Consider the following 19,026-nt stretch of genomic DNA (forward strand, 5'->3'; position numbering starts at 1 on the left):
AGACAGCCCCTTCCAACATGAAAATGTTAGAATGGGAATAGCCCATATACCCCTAAAAACTGGGAGAAAGATGAAAGTTGATGTTGGATATATACACAAAGGGTCGGGTTTAACAAATAAGTATGAGTGCTGAATCATACTAATATTTCTTTTGACCTCCTGAGAGCAGCTGAAAATAACCTAAAATTTTGGAATTGTAATGCATACCAAACTCTGAAATCTGTCCTACAACTAATTGTTGCAATGTACTTTGAAATTTATTGCTTTTATGTATATGTGTTGTTTGGAGAGGAGGAGTATGGCAGAGAAGATAGGCTTTAACAAATGAGTGTGACTGCTGAATCATTATATTGATATTTCTGTTGGTCTCCAGTGACTTGGAGCAGCTAGAAAAAAAGCTTGGTTTGGTAACCCATACGAAACTTTAAAATCTGTCCTAGAACTACTTGTTAAAAATGTACTTGGAAATTTGCTTTTTTGTATATATATTTCACACACGTTAAAAAAAAATGTAATAAAAATAAAACAAAACACTTAGGTCTTGAACTGAATCTATAAAAGTTTCAAGCACAAAGTTTACTTTCCTGGAACTTATAACTTCCTGAGGCCAGATAAATCCTGAAAGCCAGAGTGACCAGCCTCTCCAAGATTATCAACTAAGTACATCCCCCTATCCTTTTGTGTTGGCATCCCTTTTCAACATGAAAAAGTCAGAATGGGCATTGCCCAAATATCCCTATAGATTGGGAGAAGGATCAAAGGAGGAGGAGGAGGAGTTATAACAGAGAAAACAGGATTGAACCAAAAAGCATGACTGCTGAATCACTATATTGATATTTCTTTTAGCCTCCTGTGTTTTGGAGCAGCAAGAAGGAAAAATCTGAAATACTGGAGTGGTAACTGGTTATAAAGTCTGAAATCTGTAACTACTTGTTGAAACATACTTTGAAAAATTATTCCTTTTTCTTTCTTTTCTTTGTATATATAGTTCACAATTAAAAAATATTAGCCAAGTCCCTTGAGGGATGGGGGAAAAAAAGATGCTATGTGAATAAAAGGACAGTGTTCAGATTTCTGGTTCCACAATGCTAGCCTATAGTCTTTTTAAAGAAGTAACTTCAGCATTGCAAGGTAGGAGTATATTTCACATATTAATATGCTTGTGAATTAATGTGCTTGAAACAAAAATGAATATATATATATATCTAGCAGAATTGGAACTAGATGCATATGATAGCATTTAAGCAAGACCTTCATTTTAAGTAGACACGTCAGAATTTTAAACTCACAGAGTTGACAATATGTGACATACATTCACTTCACATAGTCAAAAAAGCTAACTTTAAGGAATGGAAAACTGAAAAATATGAGAGGTAGTGGTACCTAGTGAGTGATATTTTGACTATTAAATACTTACTATACATGGAAAGATTATAGATGAAATGTAGCTAAGCTCTAAGAGAATAAATGCGGAGAAGGCAATCCTGTGGTCTTAGGAAAAGATAAAACTGGTAGGAAAAGTACTTTCTAAACATATTTTTAAACGTATTAGACAATAGTGACAACAGATACAAAGTAATTATTCTTGATAGACTAAAATAGATAGAGACAATAGACAGAAAGCAATTACTCTCCTAGCTTAAAAAGATAGAGTCTATGTTTTTCTTTGTTAGCTCTGGTCATTCCAGACTTTTCTTCTCCCTCATTGTTGCCGTGCTTTTGTGGGATTTACTGTAGTTTCTCCAATTTTGTTAAAGACCCAATTAAAACTACATTATTAATAATTTTGCTTTGTATATTTTCAGTCTTGTTTAAAACTCAAGTGTTATGGTTATTGCTGGGGGGAAGGAGGAGGAATCAGAGAAGAGAGCTCAATCCATAAACTATGTAAGGAAGTGTCCTCTAATACAGTGGCGTTCTAAAACTTGACATGCATCAGAATTCCTTAGATGGCTTTTAAAAAACTCTGTAGGGAAGGCAAGAGATAGTCATGTTCACTGTTTAGATGGATAAGCTGAGGTTTAGAAAATTTAGTGATTTTACCCAAGATTTATGTGATCAAATAGCATGTGACCAATGATAAGACAGGGGCTTATAGTCAAGGTCTACTGCTTTTCTTGGTATCTCATAGCTAGTTTATAAAAACTTTATCATTAACCAAAGATAGTCACAATTTCAAACTCAGAGAAAAATCAGATTGTAAATACATGAAAAATTTCAAGAACTGGCAAGGATAGCAGATTTGGGGCTATGTAAGAAGTAAAATTTTATGTTGGGAGAAAAATGTGGGAGAATTAATGAAGATTAAAAGATCCCAAACGCACAAAATTGTTTTCCTTTCCTTTTTGTTCCCTTACATATTCTTGCTCCAAAAGAACATCTTCTGAGTTTAATTTTATGCTCCATCTTATATCTTCATAATAAAAAGTAAGTTTTTACAAGTAAAAAACAAAACCAAAAACAAAGATTGCTGGGACTGATCCTCCAAGCTTTTGATTCAGTAGGTGTGGCATGAGCCCAAGAAGTTATTTTTCAAACAAATTTTCAAGTGATGATAATGATGATGCAGGTACTTGACACACATACTTTGAGAATCACTACTTCTAATGAAAATCAGTAGTCAGAAGGCCACAGAACAACGAACACTAAATAGTACCTCCCTGTGAGGTTTTCAGGACCCAGAATGTTAATTATAAGTTTATCATATGTTCAAACCCAGGTGTGCTAATTTGAAACTATCACATACTGCAGAAAAGCTATGTCTTTTAATCCTAATTCAATCTTTAGAGATAGACTTATTGTTTGGGTAGGAACTTTTAATTAGGTTGTTTCCATGGAGATGCAACCCATTTAATAGTGGGCGGGACTGCTCATTCCCTTAGCGTACTGGCATCCTTAAAGGAGCTCATAGAGAGAGAAAGAGCTCAGAGCCGATAGAGAGAGCACATGCACAGAGAGATATTTGGAGATGAAGAAGGAAAGCCCCCCCGGCAGAAGCCAGAAGGATCCACAGGAGCTCAAAGAGACATTTTGAAACCAATCAAGGAGGGCAGCAGACATCACCATGTGCCTTCTCACATGACAGGGAACCTGGATGCCACCTTTCCTCTGAGAAGGTATTCTCTTGTTCATGCCTTAATTTGGACATTTTCATGGCCTTAGAATTGTAACTTGTAACTTAATAAATTCCCTTTATAAAAGCCAATCCATTTCTGGTACATTGCATTCTGTAGCTTTAGCAAACTGAAATACCAGGTAAATCTTGAAGGATTGTAACTTTGATAAAATTAGTAACTGGAGGAAATTTTTTTCCTAAGATGAACCACCCACCCGCTGTTTGTTTTTTTTTTTAAAGAGACAGTGTTTATTAACTTATTCAAGGACTAATGTAGAACCCATTATGGGAATGGACCCGTTCAGCTAAGCTAACCTATACATTTTGATACCAATGTCCTTGGACTCACTTGAAAATGAATTAGATAAATTTAAAAATGGCTTATATATATGGTTTTCATTTCTGCCTGCAGTAAACTATTAAAAATGACAGCTTTCAATATTTTTTATCCTAGGCATGATTAAGACTATAATCTTATTTCAGTGGTTTTCTAACCTGATTATTAAAAACAAAATAGCAGTAATACAAAAAAATTCATTTGGCAAATATACTGTTTGAAGATACTAGCTGGTTATTAAAAACACATTTCTGTTAAAATAGTTAAGTTCTCAGATTAAGGGCACCTTCTATGTGGACCCAGCTGAGCTTTTATTTAACAGATCAAAATGCATGGATGAAAATACATTATAACAACTAATGAAGCCGTTCTAATTTTGCTTGAAGACATTTAAAATTCCCTGTGATGGCTTGTACTGCTACTGAAGAGCTCATTGACTGGAGCTCAACCAGATAACCACAAACGGCATCCAGGCAGAGATTTGTAAATCTTCTTCTGAAAAGGAAAAGATAACTAATTAACTATTCATATTTTTAGAAACATTTCCTATAGGCTTCTTTCCAGCCCCTGTTAACCTTATTTACAGTCGGTGATTTAATAAACGGCAAATTAAGGAAAACAAAGAAAGAAATTTAGTGGGTATGTGTATTACCACATAACCATCGCTTTCTATTTGAAGATTATTAAAATGAGAAGGAAACAGTGAGGAATGATTCCCATTAATATTAAATTATTTTGACTTTTTCAAAAGAATATATCTTAAAATGGCTGATACTGACAGAACTGTAATTAGAACTGACTTGGTTTAAGGTCACTGATTCAAAGCAAGAATTTGTAACTAATTAATAAATTATATTTTTGCTTGTAGAAAGGATTTGGGACATGTGATGCAAATAGAAAAACTTTTCATATATCTAATATATATCATTCAGATAGTTATTGCTAATGTTCACAAGAGATTAAATATCCTATATTTCTTTATAATCTCTGTATCTGTCTCCATTTTCTCCAAATTTGTAACCTAGAAGCATTCAAAAGCTTTTGCTATTACTCTAATTTATAGTTACCTTTCACAATTTACAACTTGACTAGGATTCTCAACATATCTTGTCAATAATACATGTATACAATCCAGAAGGTGCAGTGGCTTCTTCATTCTGTTCCAGAATGGATCCTATAAAGAATATATACATCACAAATTATAAGGCAAATTGAACCAATTGATTTTTCAATAGTTTATGTTAATCTAAAAGCAGTATCAGAGTCCAAGATGAAATTTACTGCTATTAAAAGTATTAAATATCATGTAGTTACTGAATTATATATCTGGTTATGGTAAATATCTGAATGACAGAAATAGTAATGGATATTATTTAAGAAGAATATTTGATATATTAATCAACTTTGTATAGCATATAAACTATCTCTTAAGAATTTGGATGTGACACTAGAGAAAAGAGAAAAATACATCTCTTTTATGGGCTGTGACACTACTTGTACTTTGAACTTATGCAGAATTAGTCTGATATGGTAAAGAGACAAAATGAGCAGTCAAAGAATCACCAGTTACCAGCCATGTGACTTAAGCCAAGTTATTTAACATCTTTGCCTTATACTAACTAGTATGAAATGAGGATACTACAATTTGCTCATTTCCATTATAGGTTTATTGTGCAGCTGAAATGAGGCAGAGATATAAAAATGCCTTGTAAAGCATTATATGAATGTTTGATCAAGTTATTACAAAAAATGCAGTCAAGTTCAACAAGATTTTATTTGGATGTTTTATCCCAAGGACAAAAATGACAAAATAAGTTCTTCTAAGTTTCAGTATGGTGAGAAAGGTCTTTAAGCATTGAGAATTTTTAAATCAAATAGATAGAATGCCATTTTGTTCTTCTAAGTAAATGATGATTCTTAATGTAATGTGGTTAGCCTTTGTTTTGGTTTAGCCTATTCCACTAAGAATAAAAGCACATATAATTATATTTATTAGTATTTAAAAAGGATACTATTTCATCATGCTAATAAATCAAAGCAAATCTCTTCAATTTTTAATTGATACATGATCATTTCTGAAAACACACTCAACAAATAAAAGAGATCTCTGCTGCAATTGTATTAGAATAAGTGATGAGATACTTATAAGCATGCAGTCGAAATATTCTGCTCTTCACCCTAGACGAAGTTAACTTTAACTAAATAAAATAATTTTATTTAATTTAATATTTTCCTTACCCGTGATTTGAACAACTGATCATAAACTTCTAGTAGTCGAGGTAGCGGCACTCCAATTTCATTCATTGTCTGTATTACAAAGCCCACATCCCAGTTCAAAGTACAAACTTGCTGCTCTAAGAACTGAACAATAAAATCTGGGGAAGGAAAAAGATTGGAAATTAGGATTTTTACTCTTGGTACTAAAAGGCAGGGCATATTCATAATTGAGTACCATACAGACAGAAATCTTTTGATAACTAATTTTTTTTTTTTAAGAAAAAAATATTCATCAGAATAGGCAACTCTATAGGGAGAGAAAGTAGATTAGTAGTTGTTTAGGGCTGGAGGGTAGGGAAGAAAAGGGAATGACTACTAATGGAATGAGGTTTCTTTTTGGGGTGATAAAAAGTTCTAAAATTAGATTTTGATGATGGCTGCAAAACTCTGTGGATATGGTAAAACTGCTGAATAATTGGTAAAACTGCTGAATAATATAATTTAAATGAGTGAATTGTATAATATATGAATTACATCTTGATAAAATTATTAAAGAAACAAGTATGACATATATTTTAGACAATTTGGAAAATACAGGGTAGTACAATAAGAAACTACACTCAAAATCCCATTACTGGAGAAAAACCCTTGATATTTTAATATTTTGATAAACTTGATCATCAATTTAGTAGCTTCTCAGAAATTGAATGTTATATTGTAAATATTTCCATGTTTTTCAATATCAAAATAGTACTTAACATTCCACTATGTGAATATATTTATGTTGCTTCTATTTATTTTACTGAAGAAAACATTGTAGGTTGGCAAATGGTTCATATTTCAAGAATCAGTAATCTAATACAAATAACAACCAGTATTTTTGGTTTTAAGAAAGGAATTCAAATAATTATATTTCTTAACACAATTATTTGCTATTTCAAAGAAAATTATACCCTCAATAAAACAGAGAAACTGAATCTATCACAGACTACCCAAATACAGAATATTCAGAACTTTTTTTCCTTCACAAAACTGTATAAGGTTACAAGATCTGTTCCTAAGCACTGCCCCAAGAGAAATATATAAACCTGAAAGACTTGTCAGAATATGTTTCACTGTCAACATTCATCAGAAATAATTCTATTCTTTGGTGGTAGTGCTTTCTGGAAAGGTACAAGTAAATTTCTAAGCTAACTAGCAAAAACAAAGTCTTTATTTCACTATAAAAGGCATTACTTTTCCTTGTCAATGAAGAAAACTATCCAAACAGAGAAAAAAAACCATGATAGCATCTAAGGTTACGACTTACCTAAAGGAAAGAAGCGAGGTGTGCCAGCATAGATTTTGCCGAGAAGCACAATCTTTAGACTAAGAGCATGCATTCTATCTGAAGAGCTCATTGTCACACTATCATTCAATTCTGAAAGAGATGTATCATTAAAAATCCAAGTTATTTTTAATGAGTCCTTCACAATATCACCCTGCACCATATCCTAGTATCTTCCACTTACGCTCTACCTAGATATATGCAATTTTCATGAAACCTAGTTATATGAGCCACTGGCAGCTTCCATGCCTCCACCAAGTCATTAAAGAACTTTTGCTAATATACCTATAACAAAATACATACCTTTCTCTATGATATCTTGCCAAAGTGTCTGTACCAATATAGGGTCTGAATAGCCAGCACAATGAATTATTGCAAGTTTACACTCTGCAAGTTTAAATGGGTCAGCAAATTCCCCATAAAGCTGTGGAAGAAAATTCAAAAATTAAACATCCACCCAGAGGTCAGTATTCAGAGGTTAATATTGAAGCAGCCTTGAAAGTTAAATATAACAAAAGTTTTTATCTAAAGTTTCTAAAATATGATAAAGTTGGGATGGTATGTAGTTGGTCATAACTCTTAATTGTAAAAATAGTAAATACTGGACTTCAGGGAAGATGGCCGACTGGAGTGGCTCAAGATTAGCCCTGCTCCACGGAAATGGGAGAGGGGACAGGAGGGCAAATGAAGTGGCAATTCAGGAGTGCAGCTGACCTGGGAGAACCTTCTGCACCACATGTAGCAGCTATGGTTGCGGAGGCCCAGGAACTGAGAGGCAGAAGGCTGGAGCCTGGCGCAGAGACACCAAGTGTGTGGGAGCAGGACTAGGAAGTAAGCCAGGCTGCCTTCCTTGGGTGCGCTACCATCACCAGCACAACCCCGTGATCAGCGACTCACCCCACACCCCATGTACCTGAACCCCATCACCCTCTCCCATTCCCTGTGCTTCAGGCGACCCCACACAAGTCCCCAGTGCATGCATCTGCCCCACACCCCCACTCCAAGTGCAGCCCAACCCACCTCTCCTGTACACACCTGAGCACTACCTCCCCATCCCTATTCCCTACAGGCTGTCGCCAGCACATAAAGGTTGCAGGCACTAACCTCCATACCTAGGTTAGTCCTGCTCTCTGCCCATAGTGTTGCACAGCTTCACCCCACCCTCCTTGAGCTCAGCGCATCCCTTTACCACACTCCCAGGCCGATGCTTGTGCATGGGCCCCTAATCACGTCATTCAGCTCTTAGAACTGAACTTCATAGCAATCCTAGAACCGCACATGCACACAGCCCTCAGACTCATTTCCCAGCTCTGAGAAAGTGCTGACCTGTGCAGCCGGGTTACATTTGCCCCCAGTCCATGAAGGCGTAATGTCAACTTGCTACCACAGCTCTAAGCATGCGCACAAAGGGTCCGATGCCTTAGACTAGTGCACACCAAGGTTATGTCCCTCAGACTGGTGCACCCGCACCGCTACATCTTCCCGGCTGCTGGGAGCCCATGTTCACAAGCACCAGTTTAACATCCCCAACCTGCGCCCATACCTGCCCTGAAACAAATCACTGTACCAAGTGCTCCACACCGTGCCCTGCTCCCTGCTATACAACCATCTCGCAAACACAAGAACTTAGACTACTGAAAGAAATCAACTCCCAAAGTAAATAAACCAAGATCTTTACATGCCATGAAGACAACAGATTACTAAGTATCACAAGGCAGACAGATATAGCCCTGCCTAATGACCAAATTAAAATACATGAGGAGAAACAGATGTTAGATCACCTAATCAAAGATGTTCATACAACTCTACATAATAAAATAAGCGGGACAGCAAATGACATAAAGGAGATCAGGAAGACAGTAGAAGAGCATAAAGAGGAATCTGAAAGAATAAACAGAAAAATAGCAGAAATCACAGAGATTTAATGCTCTATTGACCAAATGAAAAACATACTAGAGGCACAAAACACCAGATTTGAAGAGTCAGAAGAAAGAATAAGTGATATAGAGGACAGGATAATTGACTTTGACGACTCAAAAGAGCAAATGGCAAAAAAGATGGAAAAAACTGAAAGGGAACTCAGGGAATGATAGACAAAGCAAAGAGCACAAATATAAAATCATTGGTGTCCCAGAAGGAGAAGAAAGGAGTAAAGGGATAGGAAGAATAGTTGAGGACCCAATGGGTGAAAACTTCAAAATCCACATAAAGGATATAAATCCAAATAGGACTTCCCGAAGGCACCTATAATCAGTCTGTTAAATCTTGAAGAGAAGCAGAAAATCCTGAAAGTGGTAAGAGAAAAACAATCTTCTACACACAAGGGAAATCAAATAAAATTGAGTTCAGACTATTCAACTAGCACCCTGGAGGCAAGAAGGCAGTGGTATGATATATTGAAGATCCTGAAAGAGAAAGACTTCCAGCCAAGAATTCTGTACCCAGCCAAATTGTCCTTGAAAACTGAGGGAGAGATTAAAGTTCCCCACATGAAGAAGTCCTGAAAGAATTTGTCAACAAGACACCGGCCCTACAAAATACAATAAAAGGAGTTCTGCCAATGAGCTAGCTGAGGAGTCAGTTAAGGAAAAAATTCCATTCAAAATAGCAACGAAAAGAATACTTACGAATGAACTTAACAAGGGACGTAAAGGACTTGTACACAGAAAACTACATAACATTGCTAAAAGAAATCAAAGGAGATTGAAATAGATGGAAAGACATTCTATGGATAGGAAGACTAAATATAGTTAAGATGTCAATCCTCCCCAATCATATGTAGATTCAACACAGTACCAATCAAAATTTCAACAACCTACTTTGAATATTTGGAAAAGCTAACCACCAAATTCATTTGGAAGGGAAAGAGAGCTTGAATAGCTAAAAAGCATCCTAAAAAAGAAGAACGAAGTGGGAGGACGAACATTCCCTGACTTTAAAACCTATTATAAAGCCACAGTGGTCAAAACAGCATGGTACTGGCACAAAGACAGAAGCATTAACCAACGGAATCGAATTGAAAGTGTAGAAATAGACCACCAAATCTATGGTCAACTGATTTTTGACAAGGCCCCTGAAATCCTCTGAACCGGGACAAAATAGTCTTTTCAATAATCAGGAATGGAAGAACTGGATATCAATAGCCAACAGAATGAAAGAGGATCCCTATCTTACACCCTACACAAAAATTAACTCAAAGTGGATCAAACACCTAAATATAAGAACTAGCACCATAAAGCTTCTAGAATAAAATGTAGGGAAACATCTTCAAGACCTAAAAATAAGAGGTAGCTTCCTAAACTTTATACCCAAAGCACAAGCAACAAAAGAAAAAATAAGTAAATGGGAACTCCTCAAAATCAAATGTTTCTGCACTTCTAAAGACTGTCAAAAAGGTGAAGAGGCAGTCAACTCAATGGGAGAAAATATTTGGAAATTACATATCAGACAAAGGTTTGATTTCCTGTATATACAAAGAAATCATACATCTCAACAACAAAAGAACAAACAATCCAATTATAAAATGGACTAAGGAGAGGAATAGGCATTTTTTTTGAAGAACAAATACAGATGGTTCAAAAGCACATGAAGAGATGGTCATTTTCACTGGTTATAAGGGAAATGCTGATCAAGACTACAAGGGGATACCACCTCACACCTATAAGAATGGCTGCTATTAAACACACAGGAAACAATAATTGTTGGAGAGGATGTGGAGAAACTGGGACACTTATGCAATTTTGGTGGGAATGTATAATGGTGCAGCCACTGTGGAAGACTGGCAGTTCCTTAGGAAAACAGATACCGAGTTGCCCTATGATCCAACAATAGCACTACTTGGTGCTTGGTGTATACCTAGAACAGCTGAAAGCAATGACACCAACAGACATCTGCACACTGATGTTCACAGCAGTATCATTCACAATTGCCAAAAGATGGAAACAAATCAAATGCCCATCAAAAGATGAGTGGATCAACAAAATGTGGTATATACATACGATGGAATATTATCCAGAAGTAAGACAAAATTACGTCCTGAAGCACATGACAAGATGGATGAACCTTGAGGACATAATTCTCAGTGAAGTTAGTCAGACACAAAAGGACAGATACTGTATGACTGTACTTTTATCACCAGCATAAAGGCAAAATCAGAGGCTTATAATACAGAAGACAGGGGACTTAGAGATACATAGAAGCTAGAGATGGGTGAACCACTAGCTCATGAGGTTGAACTCCAATGTAAGGGAATAGATAGGAGTAAAGGTGATTCTCTAGTGGGACTAGAAGTAATATTACCATATTGAAGATGAACAAGATTGAAAGGGGTTGTATAGACCTACATCTGACTCACACTAGAAATATGAATAGGTTCTCGTAAGAATTACTTCAAAGATATGATTCTTGTACAGAGTGTTTAAGTCCAAGGTACAGAGAGAAAACTGCTATTGCATGTTATGAGCTACGTTCAAAAGGAAACCATCAGCACTACCAAAGCAAACAGCAGAGGTAAATAATGGAGTGAGGGAAAAGTGTAAGAGGAGATTTAGATTTCCTATTTGGTGAGGGTGTTTATTTATTGGTTTTCTGTCTCTGGGTAACAATAGAATTATCTAAAATTGAGAAAGATGATGGACTGTGGACTTTTGGCCCTATACATGATGCCCGATGAATGCAGGTGGCTGAAGGATGGACTGAAGGAGAAGTAGATTGGTGAACGATGATGTATACTTATGAACGAAGGTTGTGCTGCTATAAAATGGAACAATGGTGTGAGGCATGCAACAATGTGTATGAACATGTAGGACATTTGGTGAGACAAAATAAGCCGGAAACAAAAAACAACAATGGTATGGTCACCTTTAGAAAATGCTTATAAGAAAACAGAGGCCTAGATTGTAAGCTTTTAGAGCAGACACATTAAGTCCAGAGTGGTAATTAGTATTTCTGGATTTTGAGAAGCTGTTTCATATATACATATAACCTGATATTTTAGAGATAAGAACGAAGCCGAACAGGTTGGGGTTAAAGTAATTCAGAACATAGGGGTAAGGAGGACAGTGTCTATATTTTAGAACCATACATATACTCTTTAAGACCAATGGAAGAAAGGTTTATTCAATCTGGAACTGAAATTTTCTGTAGTGCATAATCTATTTCAACCTATCTGTGTAGCTCCTTTGAACAACTGAAACACAGGAAGAAGAGAATAAGAAAGAGGTCTTTTAATCCTGGGTAGATTATTTAATGCCTGGAAACATCCTAAAGTATACTAACCATATAATCAAAAAGTATTGGCAAAGTCCCCTGAAGGAGGGGAGAAAGAATATGGAACTATTAAACCTTACCATCAGGGAATCCCCTACTACTGTGTCAAACTTCAGGGATACCCAAGTCAATAGGCCATGCCCTCGATCATGAGGCTTACTCTTGTGAAGCTTATGTAACGTGTGGAGAAGTTTAGACTACCTATAGGCATATCTAAGAGTTACTTCTGGAGGACATCCGTTGTTGCTCAGATGTGGCCTCAGTCTCTCTAAGTCCAACTCTGCAAGTGAAATCACTGCCCTCCCCTCTCCACGACATGACATCCGGGGGTGAATGTCTCCCTGGTGACGTGGGAGATGACTCCCAGTGGTGAATCCAGACCTGGCACCGTGGGATCAACAATTACATCCTGACCAAAAGGGGGAAGAGAAGTGTAATTAATAAAGTATCAGTGGCAGAGAGAGTTCAAATACAGTCGAGAGGCTACTCTGGAGGTTGCTCTTAAGCAAGCTTCAGGTAGAACTTGCTACCTATCATAGCTTGCCAACCCACAACCAGGACCATTCCAGCCAATCCTCAAGAACACCTAGGGTAATATATAAGATTCCACAAGTGTTCCAGGCACTAGACTATATTTCAAGAAACCTACAACTTCCAGATGGGTCTCTGGTCCAGATAAGTCCTGAAACCTAGCCCAAGTGCTCCAGAACATCAGATAGTTCCATCTCCCTACCGCGTATTAGTGACAGACCCTTTCAATATCAAAAATTTAGAACTGCCATAGCTCAAACAACCCCAAAGAGAGGTATGGATAGATCAAAAGTGATGGTGGAAATACATACGGAAGATAGGACTTAACAAATGAATATGAATGCTGAATCATTAAACTGATATCTCCTTAGTCTCCAGTATTTTAGAACACCCAGAAGTAAAAACCTAAAATTGTGAACTGTAACCCATGTGAAACTCTGAAATACGTTCTACAACTAAATGTGGTGCTGTGCTTTGAAATTTATAGCTTTTTTGTATATGTTATTGTTTACAAAAAAAAAAAAAAAAGGAAAAAAAGTCAGTTATGATGATAAAAAAGTACTTAAGCCCTCTAGCCTTCTGTCTTCTGGAGCAGCTAGAACTAAAAATAAGAGAGGATTGTATGGTAACCCATGAGAAACTCTGGGATCTGTCCTGTAACTACTTGTTGAAGGAAGGGTGCTTTGAAACCTATTGCTGTTTTACCTTTGCTTCGTATATATGTTATACTATATAATAAAAAAAGCTAAAGAAAAAAGTGTATACATTCAAATGGGTTTTAGTCTTTCCCTTTTTTTTTTGGTGGGAAAAAATTGCTGCAATGAAATTTCTTTTATCATCTAAACTGGTGTTTGAAGAATTATGGAAATATTGATAAATCTTAGGGTGCTTTGGGGTACATGGATTTGCTATAAGTATAAATGAAGAGGAAGGAATTGCTCAGAAAGGGTAAAGCACAGGACAGTGACTTTTTTCAAGATAAAAAGCAAGACCCATAAATTAGCTGGCAGAGGTTCTCACATAACCTCCACGTTGGCTGATAGCTTCCTGTTAGCTGCTGGCCTGGAGAGAGCAGCTTCTCTTTTCTGGGACTAAGAAAAACTGGTAATTTGCTAGCCTAGTGACATGCTACCAAGGATGGTTTATCTAAATTTTGTAGAGATAGGTTAATCTTTTTGATGAAGCAAAAGGCAAAGTATGAAAGAGACAGGGTATTTCCACATATTAGTTGACCATTATAGGAATTTTGCTTTTTATTACCTTAGTTATGTCCATTAGCTCAGAATCCAGCTGAGAAATTGCATCCTGCACAGAAGAATGATGGGAATACTGCCTTTGTAGTGTCTCTTGTATCTGAAGTTGGATCCTGGCAACCTAGTTTGGATAGAAATAAATGAAGACTTAATTTCTTTATGATGGACGAATAAGTACTAGTATGACTTCTAATATTCAACTTGAGCATGCTAAAACAAAAACAATGTAAAAAATAATGATCTTTATAATAATTGACTAGCAACTTTTCATCACAAAATAAAAGATTTCATAGAAGTATATTGTGGCAGACTGCCCTTTCTGCTCACCAATACACATTCACTCCATGATTGCAGCCAAACGGCTAGCTGTATTTCCCACCTAATGGTGCAAGAAGGAATGGCCTCATGATGAAGTTTCTCCAAAGAAATGTGAGTGGAAGTAAAGTATAAAACTTCAGGGGGGAAGTTTAAGAGAGTAAATGCACTTTTTTTTATATATATATATATATATATGGGCAGACACCAAGAACTGAACCCAGGTCTCTGGCATGGCAGGTGAGAATTCTGCCACTGAGCCAATGTTGCACCAACCTGAATGCACTTTTATACACTCTTTTATCCCTTTCTTCTTTCTACATGAAGATAAAGGCCCTAGGAAATGATAAAGCAAGAAAGTAGAAAAACTTAAGATTCTAAATCAACCAAATGAAGAAAAGCTATTTGCTAATCAGAAATACCCATTCTGGATTTATGTGGAGAAATAAGGTTTTGCATGTGGACTATACATTTTGGGACTGCTTAGTTAAGTCTATTCTAATTAATATCTACTTATTAGCTTCTAGAATAAAGGGTAAATGTGATGTAGTCAGCTTGGTGTTGAATAGTGGAAAAAACCTCTAGAAATGCAATGGAAAAAATTTTTTAAATTACAGCTATGTTTTTATGATCCAAGTGCTAGAATCCTTAAAAAAATATATAAAATTACACATGAAAATAAATAAAGACTAGACTAGAATTAATAATAATGACTGCTACAGACCCATTATTTATCAGGAGAGTAAGGGAATATGGAATATCTATGTGGATACATTCAATGTGGACACAGTATATGTCATTAGCACTTACTTCCATTTTTTCTTCTAATTCATGAAGGAATTCACCATCTGCAGCTATTGATGAAATGGCAGTGGAACTTTTGGCACTAAGAATGGCTCGAGCAATGTACTCAAGGCGCTGCTGAAGTGAAATTTCTGTGCTAGTGGGGGAAAAATCCTTATTTTTAGTTATAGGAATTCTTAAGGATCCAAGATACAAATATGTCAATTAGGATGCAGTATTTTATACCATATGAACATAAAATGGCATTTACAACTTGAATAAATTCAAATTTATTATGTTCCCTCTTGGTATTCACTACTTTATATCAAGCACTATTACTTTATATCTAGCACTATACTTTTAAGATGTTAAGAAGGACGCTGTTTAAGACATGGGCCCAATCTCAAATATGACACTTACATAAGCAGTTTGTAAATGGTTCACTATTTACAATTTAGGAAGCTATTCTCAGGTGGACAGTGGTCAGGAAAGCATTCCTATAAAAAGGTAGATACCTAACATAATACATTTATCCATATTTTTTCAATCTCCTACTAAAAGAGTAGCATAAATAAATTAGAAGATTTCTAATAAAAGAGATCCACAATCTCTTAGAGTGATCTAGTAAGAGATCCACAACAAACAGAGATGCTTATGTTCATGTGAAAAAACAACTTCCTATTATAAAATGGTGAGGTAAACTATTCAGTTTATAAAGACCTGTATTCTTCTAAAATTAAGTTAAGAAAAACATTCTTTATTACACATCACATTCTCTACTTCTCTACCTTACTATGTCTAATACTAAATTGCATCTTCAACATGGTAACTAATAACTTTAAAAGCAAAACTCAGATTATATCACATGCTTTTTCAGAATCCTCCAATAGGCTTAACCTACTCCTTTAACCTCATCTTTCTCCACTTGTTCACCTGCTCATGATTTGTAGTGCCACTGACTTTCTTTTTGTACCTCATATGTGATAAACTTGTACCTGATATGTGCCCCTGCATAGACTGTTCCTTGTGTTTGGAACACTTTTCCTCCAGTGCTTTACATAGTGGCCTACTTTTCATTCAAGTCTTAATACAAATAACACTTATTTCTGAGGCTATTTCCAATCAATCCTAACTAAAGAAACTACTCCAAGGCAATTTCTACTATATTAACCTATCTTGAATATATTCATAGACCCTGTACTCATTTGACCATGTGTTTAATTTTGCTCTTATTCCACTAGAATGTGAGCCTCTTGGGAGCAGAGATGCTGTCTATCTTGCTCACTTCTGATTCCCTCATGCTTTGAATGTAACAGAAGCTCAAAACAAACTTGCTGGCTTATTGACTGACAGGTGTGATAAAAACCCAGCTACAAATCTATGTCCATGGTGCAGTAGTTTCTAATCTCCTCACTCTATCAGACATGAGTCTTTGATCTTATAAAGTAACTTGGCAATGGAAACAAACAAATTCATTTACCTGTTGGCAACCTCTCAGATCAACCAGTATTAAAATTACCTTTTGATTCATCAATTAATTTCAACCTGCATCAGGAAAAATTTGGCTTTCTTCTACTTTCAGAGAAACCTTACATAAACTGCCCTTCTCTACAGCTACGGCTCCTTTATTTTTCTACCCCAGGCCAGGAAAAAAAGAATTAACTTCTTACTTCTCCTGTTTGGCCTTTATAAGTAGAGATATATGTGACAGCTAATTAGGACTAACCAGCTATTAAATTTACACATAAAAGTGTACTCTGTACATTTAGGAGCCCTGGTTCTATAAGGACTTTCCTTTTTTTTTACTTCTGAAATTGAAAAATCCCTACTTGAACCAAAAGTCTTAAAATTCAGTTACATTTCCAAGTTACTAAAATATAACATTCTATGGCTGCCAATGTGCAACCTATATATGCAAAGAGAGTGTAATGAGAAAGAGCAATGTGCAATGCAACAGCTGAAAAGAAATTTATTACAGAAAAATTGTAGCTGAGAGTTAACATTGGCTAGATAGGGTATCTAGCATGAGAAGTAAACAGAATGAAGAAATTAGGTTGTGTGTGTGTGTGTGTGTGAAGTAGATTCAGGTAATGGAAGCTCTTTAAAGAGACTTTCTAAATGTTTTACTATAAGAATATAATAATTTCTTACAACAAGAATAAAAGGTACACAAATATTAAAGGAAGGGGTTTATATTTGAAACAATATGGGCAATTAGTAGCCACTTTTAAGTTTTTCAGCAAAAACAGCATGATAAAAGGATTATAACAATTTGTATGATAATGGTATATATGATTAAATAGGGGGAGAATGATAAGAGTAATCCAGGAATGGGATGAAGACCTGAATCAGGGCACAATCCATATGTACACTTAGCAGAGTGCAGTATATGATAGACATTCAAACACTTGATAAAAAAAATGAATTACTTAACCTTAAGACAGACCTACAATGAATTAAACATTTAATAAAGTCATAAATTCTTAATTATGTAAACTATGAATTAAACAAAGCTTTTAGTAGAAACTACCTTTAAGGCCTTTAACAGATTAATTTCCTTTTGTTAACCAAAGGCAGAAATTAATGTAACATACATATGGAACATTTGCATGTGAAGGAAACTTGCTTTAGAGTTCAAGTGATTATTATGACCAAAGTGGAGGTGGGAGTGGAGGGAGGCCCAAGAAGACCAAAACAAAAAAACAAAACAATCAACACACCCACACAAGCATGCACACACATCACATATATCACACACACACCCCTATTATTCATATCTGATCTCTTTAAGCAACAATTCTGATCATCTTGGTTTGATTAGTGTTCTGCCTCAGAAACCTTCTCTTCCTATGACCAATTCCCAGTTTTTAGAAATAGCACCCGGATTATTATGGCAAAGAAAATTCCATATGAAAAGAAAGGATAAATTAATGATCTAGGACTTTATTAACTTATATTTTGATAAAATAATCTAATTAGAAATGTCATTGTTTATATCAGGACTCTAGTAATCCTTCCATAAATGTACTCTAAGAAGTTTTTAGTAATTTAAGCCAGTGTGGGAATAGATATAATTAGTTTGAAATGAGGAAAACATTTTAAATTATATATCCTTTGAGAAGTAGTTTCTGTCTTGCTAATTAAGAACTAATTAATTGCTGTTATTAGGAAAGAATTTAAACACATACTTTAAAGAAAAGGATTTAGAAGACAGTTTGAATAGGAAGAATCTAATGAATATTCTTTAATATCTCCATACATTATTAAAAAATAAAACAAACACAAAGGAAAAAGAAAACTGTACTTCAGGTAAATTCAAGTAAATAACTAACAAATTCCACATATATATAAATTGAGGAAGATTTTATTTAATCTCTGAACTCTGGATGTAACTAAGTTATTGATCATTCGTCACAATAAGAGTATCATGGTTTTCCATACCTATGCATGTCAGCCAATTTGGACAGAACACGAGCTGCATTACTAAAACTTCTGTTCTTCTCATAATACCTCCAAAGTAAATCCATATAATGGACTTTGTTTTGATCAACTTTGGCCATTCGGACAAGATGTGGCTCCAGAAACGGAGAAGCGACCTGGAAATTGTACACTTATTCAGTTTCTGACCACCTACTTGCTTTTATGTACTAAACACATTTTAAAACAAATACATGTGTACCTAACTTTATGAAACAACAAGTAAATTATAAACTAAGATTAGTGGATAAAAAAGAGGGCAATTTTTCTCATTATAAATGATTTTTTTCCTATGACAGTCTATTACAGTGATAAAAATCATTTATTATAAACCAGTAACAAATTTTTTAATAAACAGTAAGAACAAGCTTATTGATTCCTAGACTCTGAGCTCAAAAAGCTT

The 19,026-nt window shown here is 35.3% G+C and overlaps 1 protein-coding gene across 4 annotated transcripts in view; it reads right to left on the bottom strand.

The window, feature by feature from the left end:
* Positions 1–3,715: 3,715 nt before the first annotated feature.
* NUP155 (nucleoporin 155) overlaps positions 3,716–19,026 on the bottom strand; it is an 85,435-nt gene continuing 70,124 nt past the window's right edge. For 2 of the 4 annotated variants that reach the window (XM_077116999.1, XM_077117001.1), the window contains 8 exons: positions 18,588–18,742; positions 15,174–15,303; positions 14,056–14,169; positions 7,300–7,420; positions 6,979–7,089; positions 5,691–5,827; positions 4,520–4,626; positions 3,716–3,947 (listed from right to left, as the gene is read on the bottom strand). In XM_077116999.1, coding sequence (XP_076973114.1) covers positions 3,809–3,947; positions 4,520–4,626; positions 5,691–5,827; positions 6,979–7,089; positions 7,300–7,420; positions 14,056–14,169; positions 15,174–15,303; positions 18,588–18,742 — 1,014 coding nt within the window. In that variant the 3' untranslated portion in view covers positions 3,716–3,808. Of the gene's footprint in view, positions 3,948–4,519; positions 4,627–5,690; positions 5,828–6,978; positions 7,090–7,299; positions 7,421–14,055; positions 14,170–14,639; positions 14,700–15,173; positions 15,304–18,587; positions 18,743–19,026 lie in introns of those variants that run through there. The other 2 variants (XM_077117000.1, XM_077117002.1) reach the window with 2 other exon arrangements.

The sequence above is a fragment of the Tamandua tetradactyla genome, chromosome 9 (genome assembly GCF_023851605.1).
Source record: "Tamandua tetradactyla isolate mTamTet1 chromosome 9, mTamTet1.pri, whole genome shotgun sequence".
Taxonomy (NCBI): Eukaryota; Metazoa; Chordata; class Mammalia; order Pilosa; family Myrmecophagidae; genus Tamandua; species Tamandua tetradactyla.